The sequence below is a fragment of the Oncorhynchus keta genome, chromosome 33, assembly GCF_023373465.1.
Source record: "Oncorhynchus keta strain PuntledgeMale-10-30-2019 chromosome 33, Oket_V2, whole genome shotgun sequence".
In the NCBI taxonomy this organism is placed as follows: Eukaryota; Metazoa; Chordata; class Actinopteri; order Salmoniformes; family Salmonidae; genus Oncorhynchus; species Oncorhynchus keta.
Window position 1 is genome coordinate 1,560,683 of NC_068453.1, and position 19,065 is coordinate 1,579,747.

The following is a 19,065-nucleotide window of genomic DNA, read 5'->3' on the forward strand; positions in this document are numbered from 1 at the left end:
AAAATATATATATAAAAAATGGATTTAACCGAACAAAAGACCATTCATTGTGTAACAATGAGCCTTGGGATTGCAACCAGAGCAAGATCTTCAAAGGTAAACAATTTATTTCAATCTGTGCAATTACGGAAGTGCTGGTTGAATAAGTAGTTTGATATGGCTCAGATAATTGCAGCGTATTCTTTCGCAATGAATCATTTTTTAAATCTGACAACGCAATTGGATTAGCAAGATTCTATCTAGCCTTTCGAACCATGTGTGAGACTTGTATTTTCATGAATGTTTAATATATTATGTTGCGATCACTGTATTGTTATCGAATTTAATCCCGCTAACGGGTTCGGTGCATAGAGAGGTTAATGGCAAAATAACATGCAAGACAGGCAAGCTGTTTCGGGACTATATCTTGTGGAAGGATGAAACGGTATGAAGAAATTCATCAAAATAACGTTTCTTGTGAGAATGTCAATAAATTTTTGAATATGTTGGTAACCCGTTGTATAAAAGTGATAACGCCCTTGAAGCTGCTGTTTGGAGGATATACAGTTGAAGTCGGAAGTTTACATACACTTAGGTTGGAGTCATTAACTCATTTTTCAACCACTCCACAAATTTCTTGTTAAACCATTTTAAAGGCAATGCTACCAAATACTAATTGAGTGAATGTAAACTTCTGACCCACTGGGAATGTGATGAAATAAATAAAAGCTGAGATAAATAATTCTCTCTACTATTATTCTGACATTTCACATTCTTAAAATAAAGTGGGGATCCTAACTGACCTAAGACAGGGAATCTTTACGAGGATTAAATGTCAGGAATTGTGAAACTGAGTTTAAATGTAGTTGGCTAAGGTGTATGTAAACTTCCGACTTCAACTGTAGCCTGTAACAATGTTGGAAAATATGTTTATTTTGTTGTTGTATTCGGTTACAGTAGGTTTGCAGTATGTTTGCATTTTGCTAAAGAGAAAAGGTGCCTCTGTGGTTTCGGCGTCACTGAGTGTGTGCGTCTTCCTCACACCATGACTACTCTCCCTGTACCCATTATGGCACATTCACCACCATTTTTCCAGCCTGTTTCTCGTCTTCTCTCTCTAATTCTTCCCAAATTATCCAAGCTACAGTAGCTGCGGTTCTGGAACTAATTTGTCCTGACAACTGTAACCCTAAGCTTCCACCGCAGCGGCTTGCCATCCCCACCTCATACACTACACACACACGGTCTTCCTATTTGCGTGTGTGTGTGTGCTCCTCAGAGATCCAGTTATGTAATGAGCGGCTCTGCAGTCTCCTACTCTCTATTCTACTGCGTGTTAGAAGGAACTGTACTGTGCCTATAGTTTGAGGGTTGGGGGATGTTTGTGAATGGACATTTCGATTGCTCACTCACTTAGGCGCACACACGCAGCTATATCTTTACATGTCTCTGTCCTGTCCACTTACATAGTCTTCCTTGTCTTCATCTATATCTATTCTCTCGCTCTCCCCTTCTCTCTGTTCTTCTCTGTGTTCTTACTGTCACGCCTACAGTACAAGTCAAAAGCTTGGACAGCTATTCATTCAAGGGTTTTAATTTATTTTTACTATTTTCTACACGGTTGAATAATAGTGAAGACATCAAAACTGAAATAACACATACGGAATCATGTAGTAACCACAAAAGTGTTAAAATATATTATAGATTCTTCAAAGTAGCCACCCTTTGCTGTGACAGCTTTGCACACTCTTGACATTCTCTCAACCAGCTTCATGAGGTAGTCGCCTGGAATGCTTGTCCAACAGTCTTGAGTTCCCACATACAGTGCCTTGCGAAAGTATTCGGCCCCCTTGAACTTTGACCTTTTGCCACATTTCAGGCTTCAAACATAAAGATATAAAACTGTATTTTTTTGTGAAGAATCAACAACAAGTGGGACACAATCATGAAGTGGAATGACATTTATTGGATATTTCAAACTTTTTTTAACAAATCAAAAACTGAAATTGGGCGTGCAAAATTATTCAGCCCCCTTAAGTTAATACGTTGTAGCGCCACCTTTTGCTGCGATTACAGCTGTAAGTCGCTTGGGGTATGTCTCTATCAGTTTTGCACATCGAGAGACTGAAATGTTTTCCCATTCCCCCTTGCAAAACAGCTCGAGCTCAGTGAGGTTGGATGGAGAGCATTTGTGAACAGCAGTGTTCAGTTCTTTCCACAGATTCTCGATTGGATTCAGGTCTGGACTTTGACTTGGCCATTCTAACACCTGGATATGTTTATTTTTGAACCATTCCATTGTAGATTTTGCTTTATGTTTTGGATCATTGTCTTGTTGGAAGACAAATCTCCGTCCCAGTCTCAGGTCTTTTGCAGACTCCATCAGGTTCTTCCAGAATGGTCCTGTATTTGGCTCCATCCATCTTCCCATCAATTTTAACCATCTTCCCTGTCCCTGCTGAAGAAAAGCAGGCCCAAACCATGATGATGCCACCACCATGTTTGACAGTGGGGATGGTGTGTTCAGGGTGATAAGCTGTTTTGCTTTTACGCCAAACATAACATTTTGCATTGTTGCCAAAAAGTTAAATTTTGGTTTCATCTGACCAGAGCACCTTCTTCCACATGTTTGGTGTGTCTCCCAGGTGGCTTGTGGCAAACTTTAAACAACACTTTTTATGGGTATCTTTAAGAAATTGATTTCTTCTTGCCACTCTTCCATAAAGGCCAGATTTGTGCAATATACGACTGATTGTTGTCCCATGGACAGAGTCTCCCACCTCAGCTGTAGATCTCTGCAGTTCATCCAGAGTGATCATGGGCCTCTTGGCTGCATCTCTGATCAGTCTTCTCCTTGTATGAGCTGAAAGTTTAGAGGGACGGCCAGGTCTTGGTAGATTTGCAGTGGTCTGATACTCCTTCCATTTCAATATTATCGCTTGCACAGTGCTCCTTGGGATGTTTAAAGCTTGGGAAATCTTTTTGTATCCAAACCGGCTTTAAACTTCTTCATAACAGTATCTTGGACCTGCCTGGTGTGTTCCTTGTTCTTCATGATGCTCTCTGCACTTTTAATGGACCTCTGAGACTATCACAGTGCAGGTGCATTTATACGGAGACTTGATTACACACAGGTGGATTGTATTTATCATCATTAGTGATTTAGGTCAACATTGGATCATTCAGAGATCCTCACTGAACTTCTGGAGAGAGTTTGCTGCACTGAAAGTAAAGGGGCTGAATAATTTTGCAGGCCCAATTTTTCAGTTTTTTAATTTGTTAAAAAAGTTTGAAATATCCAATAAATGTCGTTCCACTTCATGATTGTGTCCCACTTGTTGTTGATTCTTCACAAAAAAATACAGTTTTATATCTTTATGTTTGAAGCCTGAAATGTGGCAAAAGGTCGCAAAGTTCAAGGGGGCCGAATACTTTCGCAAGGCACTGTATGCTGAGCACTTGTTGGCTGCTTTTCCTTCACTCTGCGGTCCATCTCATCCCAAACCATCTCAAGTTCAGGTGGTTAAGTTCAGGTGGTTGTGGAGGCCAGGTCATCTGATGCAGCACTCCATCACTCTCCTACTTGGTCAGATAGCCCTTACGCAGCCTGGAGGTGTGCTTTGGGTCACTGTCCTATTGAAAAACAAATGATAGTCCCACTAAGTGCAACCAGATGGGATTGCGCATCGCTGCAGAATGATGTGGTAGACATGCTGGTTGAATTCTAAATAAATCACTGACTGTGTCACCAGAAAAGCACCATCACACCACCACCACCATGCTCCTCTGCAGCAAAGATAACTCTTGGTCTTCTTTTCCTGTGGCGGTCCTCATGAGAGCCAGTTTCTTCATCAGCGCTTGATGGTGTTTGTGACTGCACTTGAAGACACTTTCAAAGCTCTTGACATTTTACTGTTTAACTGACCTTCAAATCTTTAAGTAATGATGGACTGTCATTTCTCTTTGCTTATTTGAGATGTTCTTGCCATAATATGGACTTAGCCCTATTTGATAAAAGACCATCTTCTGTTTACCAACCCTACCTTGTCACAACACACCTGATTTGGCTCAAACACATTAGGAAGGAAAGAAATTCCATAAATGTACATTTTAACAAGACACACCTGTTGATTTGAAATGCATTCCAGGTGACTACCGCATGAATCTGGTTGAGAGAATGTCTATTGTGCAAAGCTGTCATCAAGGCAAAGGGTGGCTACTTTGAAGAATTTCTATATTTTGATCTGTTTAACACTTTCTGGTTACTACATTATTCCATATGTGTTGATGTCTTCACCATTATTCTGTAATGTATAAAATAATAAAAATAAAGAAAAACACTGCAATGAGTAGGTGTGTCCTAACTTTTGACATGCGCTCATGCATATGCACATTCTGCTTGCGCCTCTTGCTGTGTGTGACATTTTCTACATCATAGTTGGTATTGCTAATTGCACGTTGCCAAATGTAACGCATCTGTGTTGTGCTCTACGACTGTCTAACAACCCTAATGTTACATAATCCGCTCACCTGAACATACACACAAAATGTCTATATATCAACCCCCCCCCTCTCACCCTCTTCTTTGTGGCGATATCTCTTTTTAGCCTGATTTTTCTTCTTTTTCTCCATGCCCCACTACCCCCTTTCGGTTTCCCTTGGTGTGTAAATCACAGAGAGCCCCTGATTTAAGCGAGCGATTTTTATCACTGCTCTGTGGGCGGAGCGTCACGTGTAGCTTAACGGTTCATCATCAGTCAATCATCAATTTTATCCCATTTTGTATTCACATTTGCCAAAAGTTAACCATGTTTCTGCTGATTTGAGAATGAGATGACTGTACGTGCGTGCATGCACACGCGCACACAGTGATCCTTGTGAAATGATAAACAATAGTGCTTCACTTGCATGTGGAGGTGGTGGTTTGTAATGAAATGCAAGAATCCCTCTCTTCCCTGTCCCTGGGCTAGTGAGCTAGAGAAACCACATTACACTGGAACTGTTGTGAGAAAGCGGACATGTGTGCCTAAAACACAGCATATACCAGATGACTTGTGTTGCAGCATGCCATGACTCCTGACATAGAGCACATCAGCATTCGACAGACAGTGCTTTGTTTTTTGTACTGTCCTGAATGGCTGGGGCTATGAGCACAAATACATAGCTAGTTCTTTCCATTGAGGTCTATCAGCAAGGTTTGTGTGTGCCTCGTGATGACTCCAACACCATCACGTTTTTGCCGATGAAACAACAGTGATAGGACTGATCACCGACAATGAGACCTGAGAAAGTCAGAGACTTGGCCGTGTGGTGCCAGAACAACAACAACATCCCTCAATGTGATCAAGACAAAGGAGATGATTGTGGAGTGGAGGAGAAGGAGGACAGAGCACGCCCCCGATTGCAATCGATGGGGCTGTTGTTGAGCAGGTTGAGAGCTTCAAGTTCCTTGGTGTTCACATCACCAACAAACTATCACGGTCCAAACATACCAAGACAGTCGTGAAGAGGGCACGACAATGGCTATTGCCCCTCAGGAAGTGGAAAAAGTTTCGGCATGGATCCTCAGATCCTCAAAATGTTCTACAGCTGCACCATCGAGCATTCTCTTGGTTGCATCACCGCCTGGTATGGCAACTGCGCCGCCTCCGACCGCACTACAGAGGGTAGTGTGTACGGCCCAGTACATCACCAAGCTTCCAGCCATCCAGGACCTCTACACCAGGCGGTGTCAGAGGAAGGCCTTAAAATTTGTCAGACTCCAGCCACCCTAGTCAGACTATTCTCGCTGCTACCGCACGGCAAGCGGTGCCGGAGCGCCAAGTCGTGGCCCAAAACGCTTCTTAACAGCTTCTACCCGCAAGCCATAAAACTCCTGAACAGCTAATCAAAGGGCTACCCAGACCCCTCTTTCACGCTACTGCTACTCTGTTTATCTATTTATAGTCACTAAGTTTACCTACATGTACAGTTTAAGTTGGAAGTTTACATTTAGGTTGGAGTCATTAACTTGTTTTTCAACCACTCCACAAATTTCTTGTTAACAAAATATAGTTTTGGCATGTCTTTTAAGATATCTACTTTGTGCATGACACAAGTCATTTTTCCAACAATTGTTTACAGACATTATTTCATTTATTCACTATCACAATTCCAGTGGGTCAGAAGTTTACATACACTAAGTTGACTGTGCCTTTAAACAGCTTGGAAAATTCCAGAAAATTAGGTCATAGCTTATCAGAAGTTTCTAAAGCCAACTGACATAATTTGAGTGAATTGGAGGTGTACCTGTGGATGTATTTCAAGGCCTTACCTTCAAACTCAGTGCCTCTTTGCTTGACATCATGGGAAAATCAAAAAGAAATCAGCCAAGACCTCAGAAAATAAATTGTAGACGCCCACAAGTCTGGTTCATCCTTGGGAGCAATTTCCAAACCCCTGAAGGTACCACATTCATCTGTACAAACAATAGTACACAAGTATAAACACCATGGGACAAAGCAGCCATCATACCGCTCAGGAAGGAGACGCTTTCTGTCTCCTAGAGATGAACGTACTTTGGTGCGAAAAGTGCAAATCAATCCCAGAACAACAGCAAAGGACCTTGTGAAGATGCTGGAGGAAACCGGTACAAAAGTATCTTTTTCCACAGTAAAACGAGTCCTATATTGACACAACCTGAAAGGCCGCTCAGCAAGGAAGTTGCCACTGCTCCAAAACCACCATAAAAAAGCCAGACTACGGTTTGCAACTGCACATTGGGACAAAGATTGTACTTTTTGGAGAAATGTCCTCTCATCTGATGAAACAAAAATATAACTGTTTTGCCATACTGACCATCGTTAAGTTTGGAGGAAAAAGGGGGAGGCTTGCAAGCCAAAGAACACCATCCCAACCGTGAAGCATGGGGGTGGCAGCATCATGTTGTGGGGGTGCTTTGCTGCAGGAGGGACTGGTGCACTTCACAAAATAAATGGCATCACGAGGAAGGAAAATCATGTGGATATATTGTAGAAACATCACAAGACATCAGTCAGGAAGTTAAAGCTTGGTCGCAAAAGGGTCTTCCAAATGGACAATGTCCCCAAGCATACTTCCAAAGTTGTGGCAAAATGGCTTAATGACAACAAAGTCAAGGTATTGGAGTGCCCATCACAAAGCCCTGACCTCAATCTCATAGAACATTTCTGGGCAGAACTGAAAAAACAAGTGCGAGCAAGGTGTCCTACAAAACTGACTCAGTTACACCAGCTCTATCAGGAGGAATGGGCCAACATTCACCTAACATGCTGTGAGAAGCTTGTGGAAGGCTACCCAAAACATTTGACCCAAGTTAAACAATTTATAGGCAATGCTACCAAACACTCAATTAGTATATGTAAACTTCTGACCAACTGGGAATGTGATGAACGAAATAAAAGCTGAAATCTCATTCTCTCTACTATTATTCTGACAGTTCACATTCTTAAAGTAAAGTGGTGATCCTAACTGACCTAAGACAGGGAATGTTTACTAGGATTAAATGTCAGGAATTGTGAAACTGAGTTTAAATGTATTTAGCTAAGGTGTATGTAAACTTCCGACTTCAACCCGTACATATTACCTCTTCTAACCGGTGTCCCCAGACATTGACTCTGCACTGGTACTCCCAGAGAGAGACACACACACATTCTCAAGAATTGAGTCTTCCTTCAAATCTGCACTCATTTGATATAAATGTCTCACGGGAGGATAAAAATACGTCTGGTGTGGGGGTTCTCGATGCAACCCAAGTCAATTCTTTAGGAGTGTAGGGGTAGAAAATGTTGCTCCAACCACAACCATGTTTCTGTCCCAAATGTCACCATGTTCCCTGAATAGTGCACTACTTTTGATCCTCATGGGGTGCACTATATAGGGAATAGGATGCCATTTGGAACGCAGGCCATTACTATTGTCTATTCCCAATAGTGCTATTACCCTTCTGCATTGTTTTAAATACACTTTAAATATGAGTACACATCGACAGAATTGCGCCGAATGTGTACCGAGTATAAAACCATACACTAATTTGAAGCATCAACGAGCAGTGCGTCTAATGCGCGCATGTCACGTGATTCTGTGACCGCACATTGGAGGAGAGTGTCAAAGCAGTGCACTATGGTCTTCACATACATGCCAAGCTCCATCATGCTTATGTTAATGTGTCATGGTTTTCACAAGTGTGCTTTTGCTTGTGAAAGTGTTGGAGTGATTTCATCGTTTTACATTAGTATGGAATTATTGTATACATTGTTTTGTCTGATCCTCTGAGTCCATTGAGTGTTTATATTGTTTGAGTGTGAGGTGAGATTTTGACAAGTAAGTGTGGAGTTGGAGGTGTTGCGTGTGTGTTTAGAGTGTGTGTGTGCTTTTGCGCAAGTTGCGTGTGCCGTGTCATCTTTTGTATGCATTTCACTTTACTGTTTTACGCCTACTGTATCCTGTACATGTGACAAATATACAATTTAATTTGTGTAACAGCGAGTTCTAGATGTTGTGACCGTCTGGTCATTAATGTGTCGGTTGCTTCTTTGTGATCTCTCCACCACAGCAAGCGACTGAAGGGCGATAAGAACGGGAAGGGCCTGAGGCATTTCTCCATGAAAGTGTGTGAGAAGGTGCAGAAGAAAGGCACCACGTCCTACAACGAGGTGGCCGACGAACTGGTGGCCGAGTTCACCCACTCCACCAACGTCATGGCCACAGACTCGGTGAGTCCGTAAATAATATGGTAATTTAGCAGACGCTTTCATCCAAAACCACTTACGGTTGACAGTGACACATATTCAGTATATGTGGCCCATGCAGGAATCAAACATACAACCCTGGGTTGTGTTCATTAGGCACCAAACAGAAGAAAATGGAATGAAATGGGGGGGCTACCTGGACTTGTGCAATGAGAAACGGTGCTTGGCTTCAGTTATATTTTCCATTGCGTGCCCTAATGAACACAACCGTGGTCATCTAACCCATTGTGCCAATAGAATGATAAAGTATTGTAGGGGGTTGTTGAGCTGATCAAGCCAGGTGGACAGATTTCTGACTATACTTTAGCCAATGCCTCTCACGTCCCTTTTCATATATACAGTGCCTTGCGAAAGTATTCGGCCCCCTTGAACTTTGCGACCTTTTGCCACATTTCAGGCTTCAAACATAAAGATATAAAATTGTATTTTTTTGTGGAGAATCAACAACAAGTGGGACACAATCATGAAGTGGAACGACATTTATTGGATATTTCTAACTTTTTTAACAAATCAAAAACTGAAAAATTGGGCGTGCAATTATATACTTTGTAGCGCCACATTTTGCTGCGATTACAGCTATAAGTCGCTTGGGGTATGTCTATCAGTTTTGCACATCGAGAGACTGACATTTTTTCCCATTCCTCCTTACATAACAGCTCGAGCTCAGTGAGGTTGGATGGAGAGCATTTGTGAACAGCAGTTTTCAGTTCTTTCCACAGATTCTCGATTGGATTCAGGTCTGGACTTTGACTTTGCCATTCTAACATCTGGATATGTTTATTTTTTAACCATTCCATTGTATATTTTGCTTTATGTTTTGGATCATTGTCTTGTTGGAAGACAAATCTCCGTCCCAGTCTCAGGTCTTTTGCAGACTCCATCAGGTTTTCATCCAGAATGGTCCTGTATTTAGCTCCATCCATCTTCCCATCAATTTTAACCATCTTCCCTGTCCCTGCTGAAGAAAAGCAGGCCCAAACCATGATGCTGCCACCACCATGTTTGACAGTGGGGATGGTGTGTTCAGGGTGATGAGCTGTGTTGCTTTTACACCAAACATAACGTTTTGCATTGTTGCCAAAAAGTTCAATTTTGGTTTCATCTGACCAGAGCACCTTCTTCCACATGTTTGGTGTGTCTCCCAGGTGGCTTATGGCAAACTTTAAACGACACTTTTTATTGATATCTTTAAGAAATGGCTTTCTTCTTGCCACTCTTCCATAAAGGCCAGATTTGTGCAATATACGACTGATTGTTGTCCTATGGACAGTCTTCCACCTCAGCTGTAGATCTCTGCAGTTCATCCAGAGTGATCATGGGCCTCTTGGCTGCATCTCTGATCAGTCTTCTCCTTGTATGAGCTGAAAGTTTAGAGGGACAGCCAGGACTTGGTAGATTTGCAGTGGTCTGATACTCCTTCCATTTCAATATTATTGCTTGCACAGTGTCCCTTGGGATGTTTAAAGCTTGGGAAATCTTTTTGTATCCAAATCCGGCTTTAAACTTCTTCACAACAGTATCTCGGACCTGCCTGGTGTGTTCCTTGTTCTTCATGATGCTCTCTGCGCTTTTAATGGACCTCTGAGACTATCACAGTGCAGGTGCATTTATACGGAGACTTGATTACACACAGGTGGATTGTATTTATCATCATTAGTCATTTAGGTCAACATTGGATCATTCAGAGATCCTCACTGAACTTCTGGAGAGAGTTTGCTGCACTGAAAGTAAAGGGGCTGAATAATTTTGCACGCCCAATTTTTCAGTTTTTTAATTTGTTAAAAAAGTTTGAAATATCCAATAAATGTCATTCCACTTCATGATTGTGTCCCACTTGTTGTTGATTCTTCACAAAAAAATACAGTTTTATATCTATGTTTGAAGCCTGAAATGTGGCAAAAGGTCAAAGTTCAAGGGGGCTGAATACTTTCACAAGGCACTGTAACTAAAGAACAAACCGATCTGGCCAACAGGCTAGCCTGTTGGTTATTTTAATTTTTACATTTGTTATGTAAATTTTTTTTCTGTTTTTGAGAAAATTGTTGTACTCAGTGCACTATTGGGAATGAGACCCTGGTCTCAATTGGGCTACCCTGAATAAATAATATAAGTTTGTTTTTCCATTCATAAACTGTTCAAGATAACCACTTAACGAATTACACATTTGAGCTCGTAGAGACTATGGAATGTTGTTTATGTTGCAAACGGTTCCCTTGCGTCCTAAAACATTGTGTTGGAGGAGTCCAACTGAAAGTTAGGCTGTTTTAATAGTGGGGAGGGGGCCAACCGCTGAATACTTTCCGGTATTTATAATAACATGGCCCCTTAAAAATAGCTTGGCCCCAGACCTAATCTGCTTACTTCCTGTGGAATGTTAAACAGTATCATTCATTAAAAACAGATTAACCATGAGGGCTAGCAGTTAGTGCGCCGCAGGAGGGGTAGCGAGTAGTCCTGGCCAGGGACACACACACCATGGGACAGTTACTAATGAGATGCCCCTTGACCCCCCTCCAAGACAAGCTTAGAATCATAACCTCTTCTCTGCTAGTATCTGTTTCCTTGCTCTTCTCTTATGTCATCTCTTTTCTTTACTCGCTTCTTTTCTCTTTCCTCACGCTATCCCTCTCCCTCCCCAGCAGGTGTATGACCAGAAGAACATCCGCAGGCGTGTGTATGATGCTCTCAACGTGCTGATGGCCATGAACATCATCTCCAAGAAGAAGAAGGAGATCCGCTGGATCGGCCTGCCCACCAACTCGGCCCAGGAGTGTCAAAACCTGGAGGTGATCATACACACACACACACACACACACACACACACACACACACACACAGACAGACATACTTTAAACCAGCAGAGCTCTCTGGGAGCTGAATGTGAGCCTTGACAGCCACTCCTTGACATCTGTCACTGTCACCTCTCTAGATATACACACAATACCCTATAATTACAAATAACTTTTTTTTTTCTCACATTTTTGTAGATTTATTAAAAATAAACAGAACTACCTTATTTATTCAGACCCTTTGCTATGAGACTTGAAATTGAGCTCAGATGCATCCTGTTTCCATTGATCATCCTTGATGTTTCTCCCCAAGAACACAGTGGCCTCCATTCTTAGAAGGAAGATGTTTGGAACAATCAAGACTCTTCCTAGAGCTGGCCGCCCAGCCAAACTGAGCAATTGGGGGAGAAGGGCCTTGGTCAGGGAGGCAACCATGAACCAGATGGTTACTCTGACAGAGCTCCAGAGAGCCTCTGTGGAGATGAGAGAACCTTCCAGAAGGACAACCATCTCTGAAACACTCCACCAATCAGGCCTTTATGGTAGAGTGGCCAGACGGAAGCCACTCCTCAGTTAAAGGTACATGACAGCCCATGAGAAACAAGATTATCTGGTCTGATAAAACCAAGATTGAACTCTTTGGCCTGAATGCTAAGCGTCATGTCTGGAGGAAACCTGACACCATCCCTACGGTTAAGAATGCTGGTTGCAGCATCGTGCTCTAGGGATGTTTTTCAGCGACAGGGACTGTGAGACTAGTCAGGATCAAGGGAAAGATGAACAGAGAAAAGTCTTGAGAGATCCTTGAAGAAAACCTTCTCCATAGCGCTCAGGACCTCAGACTGGGGTGAAGGTTCACCTCCCAACAGGATAATGACCCTAAGCAAACAGCCAAGACAATGCAGAAGTAGCTTCCGGACAAGTCTCTGAATGTCCTTGAGTGACCCAGTCAGAGCCCGGACTTGAACCCAATCAAACTCTCTGATCTCTGGAGAGACCTGACAATAGCGGTGCAGCTACGCTCCCCATCCATCCTGACAGAGCTTGAGAGGATCTGCAGAGAAGAATGGGAGAAACTCTCCAAATACAGGTGTAATCCCTGCCAAAGGTGCTTCAACAAAGTACTGATTAAATGGTCTGAATATTTATGTAGGTGTTATATTTCAGTTTATATATATAAAGACATTTGCTAACACTTCTAAAAACCTGTTTTTGCTTTGTCAGATTGATGATGGGGGGGGGTAGACAATTGAATCCATTTTAGAATTTAGGCTGTGACGTAGCAAATTGTGGAAAAAGTCAAAGGGCCTGAATATAATTTCCGAATGCACTATATATCATGTGTCAACTTTCTGCAGAGCATAGATTTGTACGATAAAACAGAGACCCATTCTGGTGGAGGACTGGGCATGATGGTGACAATGAGAAAGAGGGGTAGTGGGGAGACAGAGTGGAGTACTCCTTCCGCTGGGCTGTTTTGACAGAAGAGCACTTTAGCATGCCATCACTACTGTCTGACAATACAAATAGTAATTGTCTTGCTTTACACTGGTCAGTTACTTAAATAACGATAGTCTGAGTGGTTGATATGGGTAGGGCTCTTTTGGAGCAAGGGGTGAAGTGGGGTTTGGATGCTGACCATCTACATCTAGTCATTAATTTCCAGACCATGTCATGACCGTGGCTGCCATCTGGAGCCTTCAAGAAACACTCAAAAATAACTATATATGCTGATCTAGATACTGTTGAAGCCGATGTTTCTTTTTAAATTGCTTGTTTGTTTTGCATTAGGAATGCTTTGAGATTCTTTATGTAATGTATTATTTTATTACTGTTAGACAGTTATGTTATACCAGTCATTTCTAAAATACTTGAACCGTTTCCCCAATCAGGTGGAGAAACAGAAACGCCTGAAGAGGATCAGACAGAAGAGAACTCAGCTGGAAGAACTCATACTGCAGGTACGGAGCAGTCTCTGGTGTGTGTGTGTGTGTGTGTGTGTTTTGAATGCATTCGTGGGTGTGCACATGTTTATCTTTTTTCGGATACCTTGGTCGTGAGTGATGAGCTAGGCAGCTGTCCGTCTATAAATCCATTGAAAAACACCACACTTGTTAGCATCTCGTTAGCATATGACGGGGAACCTTTGTGTGACCCCGTGGAGTTCCCAGAAGGCCAGAGAGTGTGGGAGGGGTCAAGGATCTATTGATTGATTACTTCTCCCTGAGAGAAGGACTCTGCGATCACCAAATTTTATTTGCAGTCTTTTTCTTTAAATGTACCGCACCACAGATAGTTTTCATTAATTCATTGTATCTCTGATTGATTGGTGTGTTGGCTCCCTACTGCTCTGACCTGGTGACGGTAACTTACTCTAAAGCTAGATTTAAGCTTCAACCGAAGCTCCGATTCCTCTGAGGTTTTCACTTAGCATTGATTTAGCCATGATATGCTACAGCCAGGCGTTTTTCCTGAACACATAACCTGACCAGGATAGACTTGTTGCCCCATGACATATCATGATGGAGTTCCACTCATGAAACATACACTCTCAACCTTCAGAGAATGAAAATGTGTGTTTGTGTATGTGGGGATAGATGTTTTTAGAGTATGTATCGATAGGATTAGCTGTAGTTGTAGTAACAATGTGTCTGTGTGGATAGTTGTGTTCGAAAGTTCAGGACCAATGGAAGATTAATGAAATACCATAGCAAGGCGAACTAAATAGATGTGTTTCTGAATATTGCTCATCTCTTCTCAAACAGCAAATCGCATTCAAGAACCTTGTGCAGAGAAACAAAGTCAGTGAAACTTCCTCCCTGGCCCCTCCCCCTTCCGGCTCTGTCATCCAGCTCCCCTTCATCATCCTCAACACAGACGTACGCACCGTCATAGACTGCTCCATCTCCAGTGACAAGTATGTGTCACTGCAATGTCTTCACCCTAATGCAAAGACAACTCTAGGTCACTCACTACTGAATTGCTACTCTAATTGCCACTGTAGTATAATACACATGTTCATTGCGCCTTTATCATTGAAACGCCAACATTTCTCCTACAGTGCTAAAAGTAAATTCAGGTAGAATCACAAGGTTTTACCATGATTATCATTACATGTCATTTATACAGATGGCTACAATACAAACCTGCTTTCTCACAGTAATCCTCCAACTCTCTGTAGGTAGCCAGTACAAACATATTTTCACAATTTCATCAAAATCAATGTCATTGCACATTTTTACCTGATAAAGTAGAATCCTGTTGAATTTTTTTTAAAGTACCATTTATATTCCTAAAACAGATTGAAAATTATACTTTTGCTGCCTTCCTAGCTTTTTGATTTATAGCCGAGTGTCAAAACACCGGTTTTATATGTCTAAATACATAATCAGTTTGCTGGAATAAGTTCAAAAGGCATAATTCAAAAGGCACTCACACATCTGAGCTATTTGAGCTATCTTTTTTGCAGGTGCATGGTTACAGTTGAATAAAATGAGAAAAAAGAAGGAACCAGCACACTGCTCTTGATAGTATCACTGCTCTTTAATAAGCTTTACCGTAATTTCTCGACTATTAAGCGCACTGAATTATAAAATAAAATATGTATTTTGTACGTAAATAAGCCGCAAATGTCTATAAGCCGCAGGTGCCTACCGGTACATTGAAACAAATGAACTTTACTTTACACAGCCTTTAAACGAAACACGGCTTGTAACAAAAATAAATAGGCTTTAACGAAGCACGGCTTGTAACAACAATTAAACTGTAGCCTACCAAGAAAGTCATTGGTCACTATCTTCCTCCTCCTGTGCACTGAAACCACTGAAGTCATCTCCTTCGGTGTCAGAGTTGAATAGCCTCAGAATTGCTTCATCCGATGTTGGATCGTTTTCATTGTCGCTCTCGTCACTTTCATCCGGAGGCAAATTCCCCGCTGAACTGCCCTCAACAACGCGCAGCAGTCCAGCCTTTCGAAACCCGTTGATGATCGTGGATTTTTTTTGACCATGCTCCATGCTGTCAGGACCCACTGGCAGACTTGACCATAAGTGGCTCTTCGCATGCGGCCCGTTTTAGTGAAGGATTTCTCCCCACTTGTCATCCAAGCCTCCCACTGAACACGGAGCGCCACCTTAAATGCACGATTTACACTGATGTCGAGTGGCTGCAAATACTTTGTTGTGCCCCCAGGAATCACAGCTGCAATTGAGTTTGTCCTCTTGATGGCTTCTTTCACAGAATCTGTTATGTGGGCCCTCATGCTGTCCAACACGAGCAATGCCTTGTTCTTGTGAAAGAATCCTCCCGGTCGCTTGCCGTAACACTCCGTATGCCATTCATGCATTAGGCCTTCCGTCATCCATCCTTTCTTGTTCACTTTCATAACAATTCCTCTCTGGTATTTTTCTTTTGGCATCGTCATGCGTTTAAAAATCAACATCGTTGGAAGCTTTTCTCCCGATGCCGTGCAGCTCAGACCACAGATGAAGTGTGTTTTTTCATGCCCAGTTGTTTTCGCCTTTCCTGTTGACAGTCCGAGTGAGAGGCAGGTCAAACGTCGGAGGAACCTCATCCATATTTATGATGTCGTGCGGGCCGATAGAATGCTCCTCTATCTTTGCATCAGTGAATTTGGGGAAGTTTGAAACTTTTTCCTCGTAGTCAGGAGGGAGCTGCTGACAGACTCGTCCGTACCCTGATGAACAGGCCTTTACGTCTCATAAATCTTAGACACCACGATGGTCCACCTCCTAAAATCCTCAAACTTCATTATGGTGGCGATTTGTTTTGGCTTTCAGTCGGATCTGCACAGTTGAAACACCTCGGCCGTCTGCTCTCTGTGTGTTGACCCAGTCTTCAAGCTCATTTTCTAGTTCGGGCCATCTGCTTTTCTTCCCTCTGAAAGCTTTTGTTGTCTTTTTGCACTGAGTCAGTTCCTCACGCTGCTGTTTCCAACGTCTTATCATCGACTCAATAAGGCCAAGCTCCCGTGCAACAGCTCTATTTCCTTTTCCAACAGCCAGATCGATCGCCTTCAACTTGAAAGCTGCATCATATGCATTTCTCTGTGTCTTTGCCATGATGAGGGTGACAAAATGACTACCGTAATCAGAATGATGGGAAGTTTGAGCGCGCTCGATTTACGTCACATTATGTGACGGTGCTCAGTTCTTTGGCGGCATGAATCTTGTGAAAGCGGGAAAAATCCATAAATTAGCCGCGTCATTGTATAAACCGCGAGGAAAAAAGTAGCGGCTTATAGTCCGGAAATTACGGTACATATCGGCCTCACAACCTTCATCGGAGACCAATACATAAAAGTTACCCCCTACACATTGTGTTCAGATTACTTGTATTTTGCTATATTAGTACCTTCATAAACTGCACACACACCAATATTTACCAAGCAGTCACTCAACTGGAATTGATTAGCTTGTTCTGTGTTACTGTAATCAATAGCATGTGCAAATGAATCACTCACATCGATATTGTGTTGAAACCAATGGAAGAAATATTCAGCTTCATATCTCCAGCATCAACATATGTGAAAATGGCATGTTTGTTTTTTAGTAAAAAAGAATGACATCAACCAATTAGTAGGCGATGTCGACTCACAATTGGTCAAACTCACACGAACCCTAACCCTTTTCTATGAATTGTTCAGCTGTCTAATGGCTTGGGGGTAGAAGCTCCGAAGCACAATTTAACAATGCACTCTAGACTAGAGTCCATAGGTTCTGTGCAGCAGTCTGAACATTTTGACGTCCTTACTGTAGATGCGAATACCTTTTCAACTTTGACAACACCTTTGAGATCCATGACGACATAGAGATTCTGAAGCGCATGGGGATGTCCCTGGGCCTGGAGAGTGGGAAGTGCACCGCAGACAATCTCATTGTTGCCAAGTCCCTCATCCCCAGGTCTCTGGAGACCTACGTCATAGGTGAGAGTGGGAAAATGACCTTCATTGACAAGCTTTTTTGACATGTGTGAGCGTGTGCAGGCCATTTCTGTAATTTCAATCTCCCCTTTCACAGGCATAGCAAGAGGCACCAGTCAAACAAGGTAGATTACCTTTCATAACTTTTAAATCAAAATTTGATTTAAACACAATCCACTACCACACAGGAACATCCTTTTCCCTTTATAGTGCACTACTTTTGACCAGGGCCCAGAGGGCTCTGTTCAAAAGTAGTGCACTATATAGGGAAAATGGTGCCATTTGGGATGTATCCAGGAAGTGATCCAGTTTTTGTGTGGCAAAATGTGTATTTACACACCTTACTGATAACAGAAAATCTCAAGCCACACAGGGATCATAAAATATAAATTACTTAAGGTGACATGATTGATTTTAATTTGAGAACTGAAGTGACTGACCAGTGGTGTGGGTTGTCATGGTTCAGCTCTTTCCCAGGTGACCTAGACTCCGCCTCTTTGAATGGAAGTCGGAGCTTCAGCCACAGTTGCACCGCCCTCTCAGAGTCTCGAGGCCAGACGCCCAGCTCCTTCAACGAGGAAGAGGAGGACGATGATGATGAACCCTCTTCCCCAGAGTGACTGACGGACAAACAGACAGCCGGGCAGGCATCAGTGATACACCATACCGCTCGCTCTCTGGGACAGGACTCTTGTCTCCCACTCTGTTCACAGGGGGAATGTAAGTTCTCTGGGCATGCGGCCAGATATACAGGAAATAAGCTGCCAATCATTCAGGTCTATAATAAGATATTTTAGAAGCATTTATATCTCGGTCTCCCTCTTAATTTCTCCATTGTAGTTATTTTTTGTAAATTACTTCCGTGTCGCTTTCTGCCAAGAGAGGGGATAGCTGCGTAATCTCAACTCCTCGAAAAATGGTTCGTTGTCTTTAGATGGAGTGCAATGTTTTGTAGGTGTTTTCTTCTAGACGTAAGCACTAGGAGCAGTGCGGCTATGCATCAAAACGCTCACACTGTCTCGACGCACCAGACTTGGCGACTGAACATTTTTCGTGATTATTAAAGATGTCTTAAATATTTATTTTCTTTTTACATTGAAACATGTCAAACGTATATGAATAGTATGCGTGTTGATGTAGGCTAGTGGTTTTGCATTCTGTTCTAACTTTAACGCAACAACAAACAAACGTTACTTATGATACTCCTTTATTCTTTTTGCAGTTTACTGTTAGCCACTTGATGCAACTGTGTGGAAAGATACCAGCAGCAAACTTTTGCCCAGGTATTAGCTCTACCTTGTCTAGAAACAAGGGTACATTATGAGTAAATGTAGTTCTCTTTTAAGTGTGAACCATTATTAGTCTGTCTCTCATCAATGCCTTTTTTAATATAATCCTTGAGCCAACATTCTGTTAAATGCGTCCTTGATATGTTGTCATGAACCTTGAGCTCGTTAGGCCCTACACTCAGTGGACATTCCACTTGGGGAAACGTGTGTACTCTCTTTTAGGAGGTTATGCTATGTAGTTGCAGAAATGACTGGGTCTGTAAATATATGTAAATAAACATCCATTTTGGTTAAACCTG

At 42.3% G+C, this 19,065-nt stretch overlaps 1 protein-coding gene across 5 annotated transcripts in view; it reads left to right on the forward strand.

The window, feature by feature from the left end:
• Positions 1 to 19,065, forward strand: part of LOC118366022 (transcription factor Dp-2-like) — a 37,047-nt gene extending 17,982 nt beyond the window's left edge. For 4 of the 5 annotated variants that reach the window (XM_035748329.2, XM_035748330.2, XM_035748328.2 and 1 more), the window contains 7 exons: positions 8,552 to 8,711; positions 11,387 to 11,533; positions 13,429 to 13,497; positions 14,302 to 14,453; positions 17,314 to 17,480; positions 17,575 to 17,602; positions 17,944 to 19,065. In XM_035748329.2, the coding sequence (XP_035604222.1) occupies positions 8,552 to 8,711; positions 11,387 to 11,533; positions 13,429 to 13,497; positions 14,302 to 14,453; positions 17,314 to 17,480; positions 17,575 to 17,602; positions 17,944 to 18,097 (877 nt within the window). In that variant the 3' untranslated portion in view covers positions 18,098 to 19,065. The remainder of the gene's footprint in view (positions 1 to 8,551; positions 8,712 to 11,386; positions 11,534 to 13,428; positions 13,498 to 14,301; positions 14,454 to 17,313; positions 17,481 to 17,574; positions 17,603 to 17,943) is intronic. The other variant, XM_035748327.2, reaches the window with a different exon arrangement.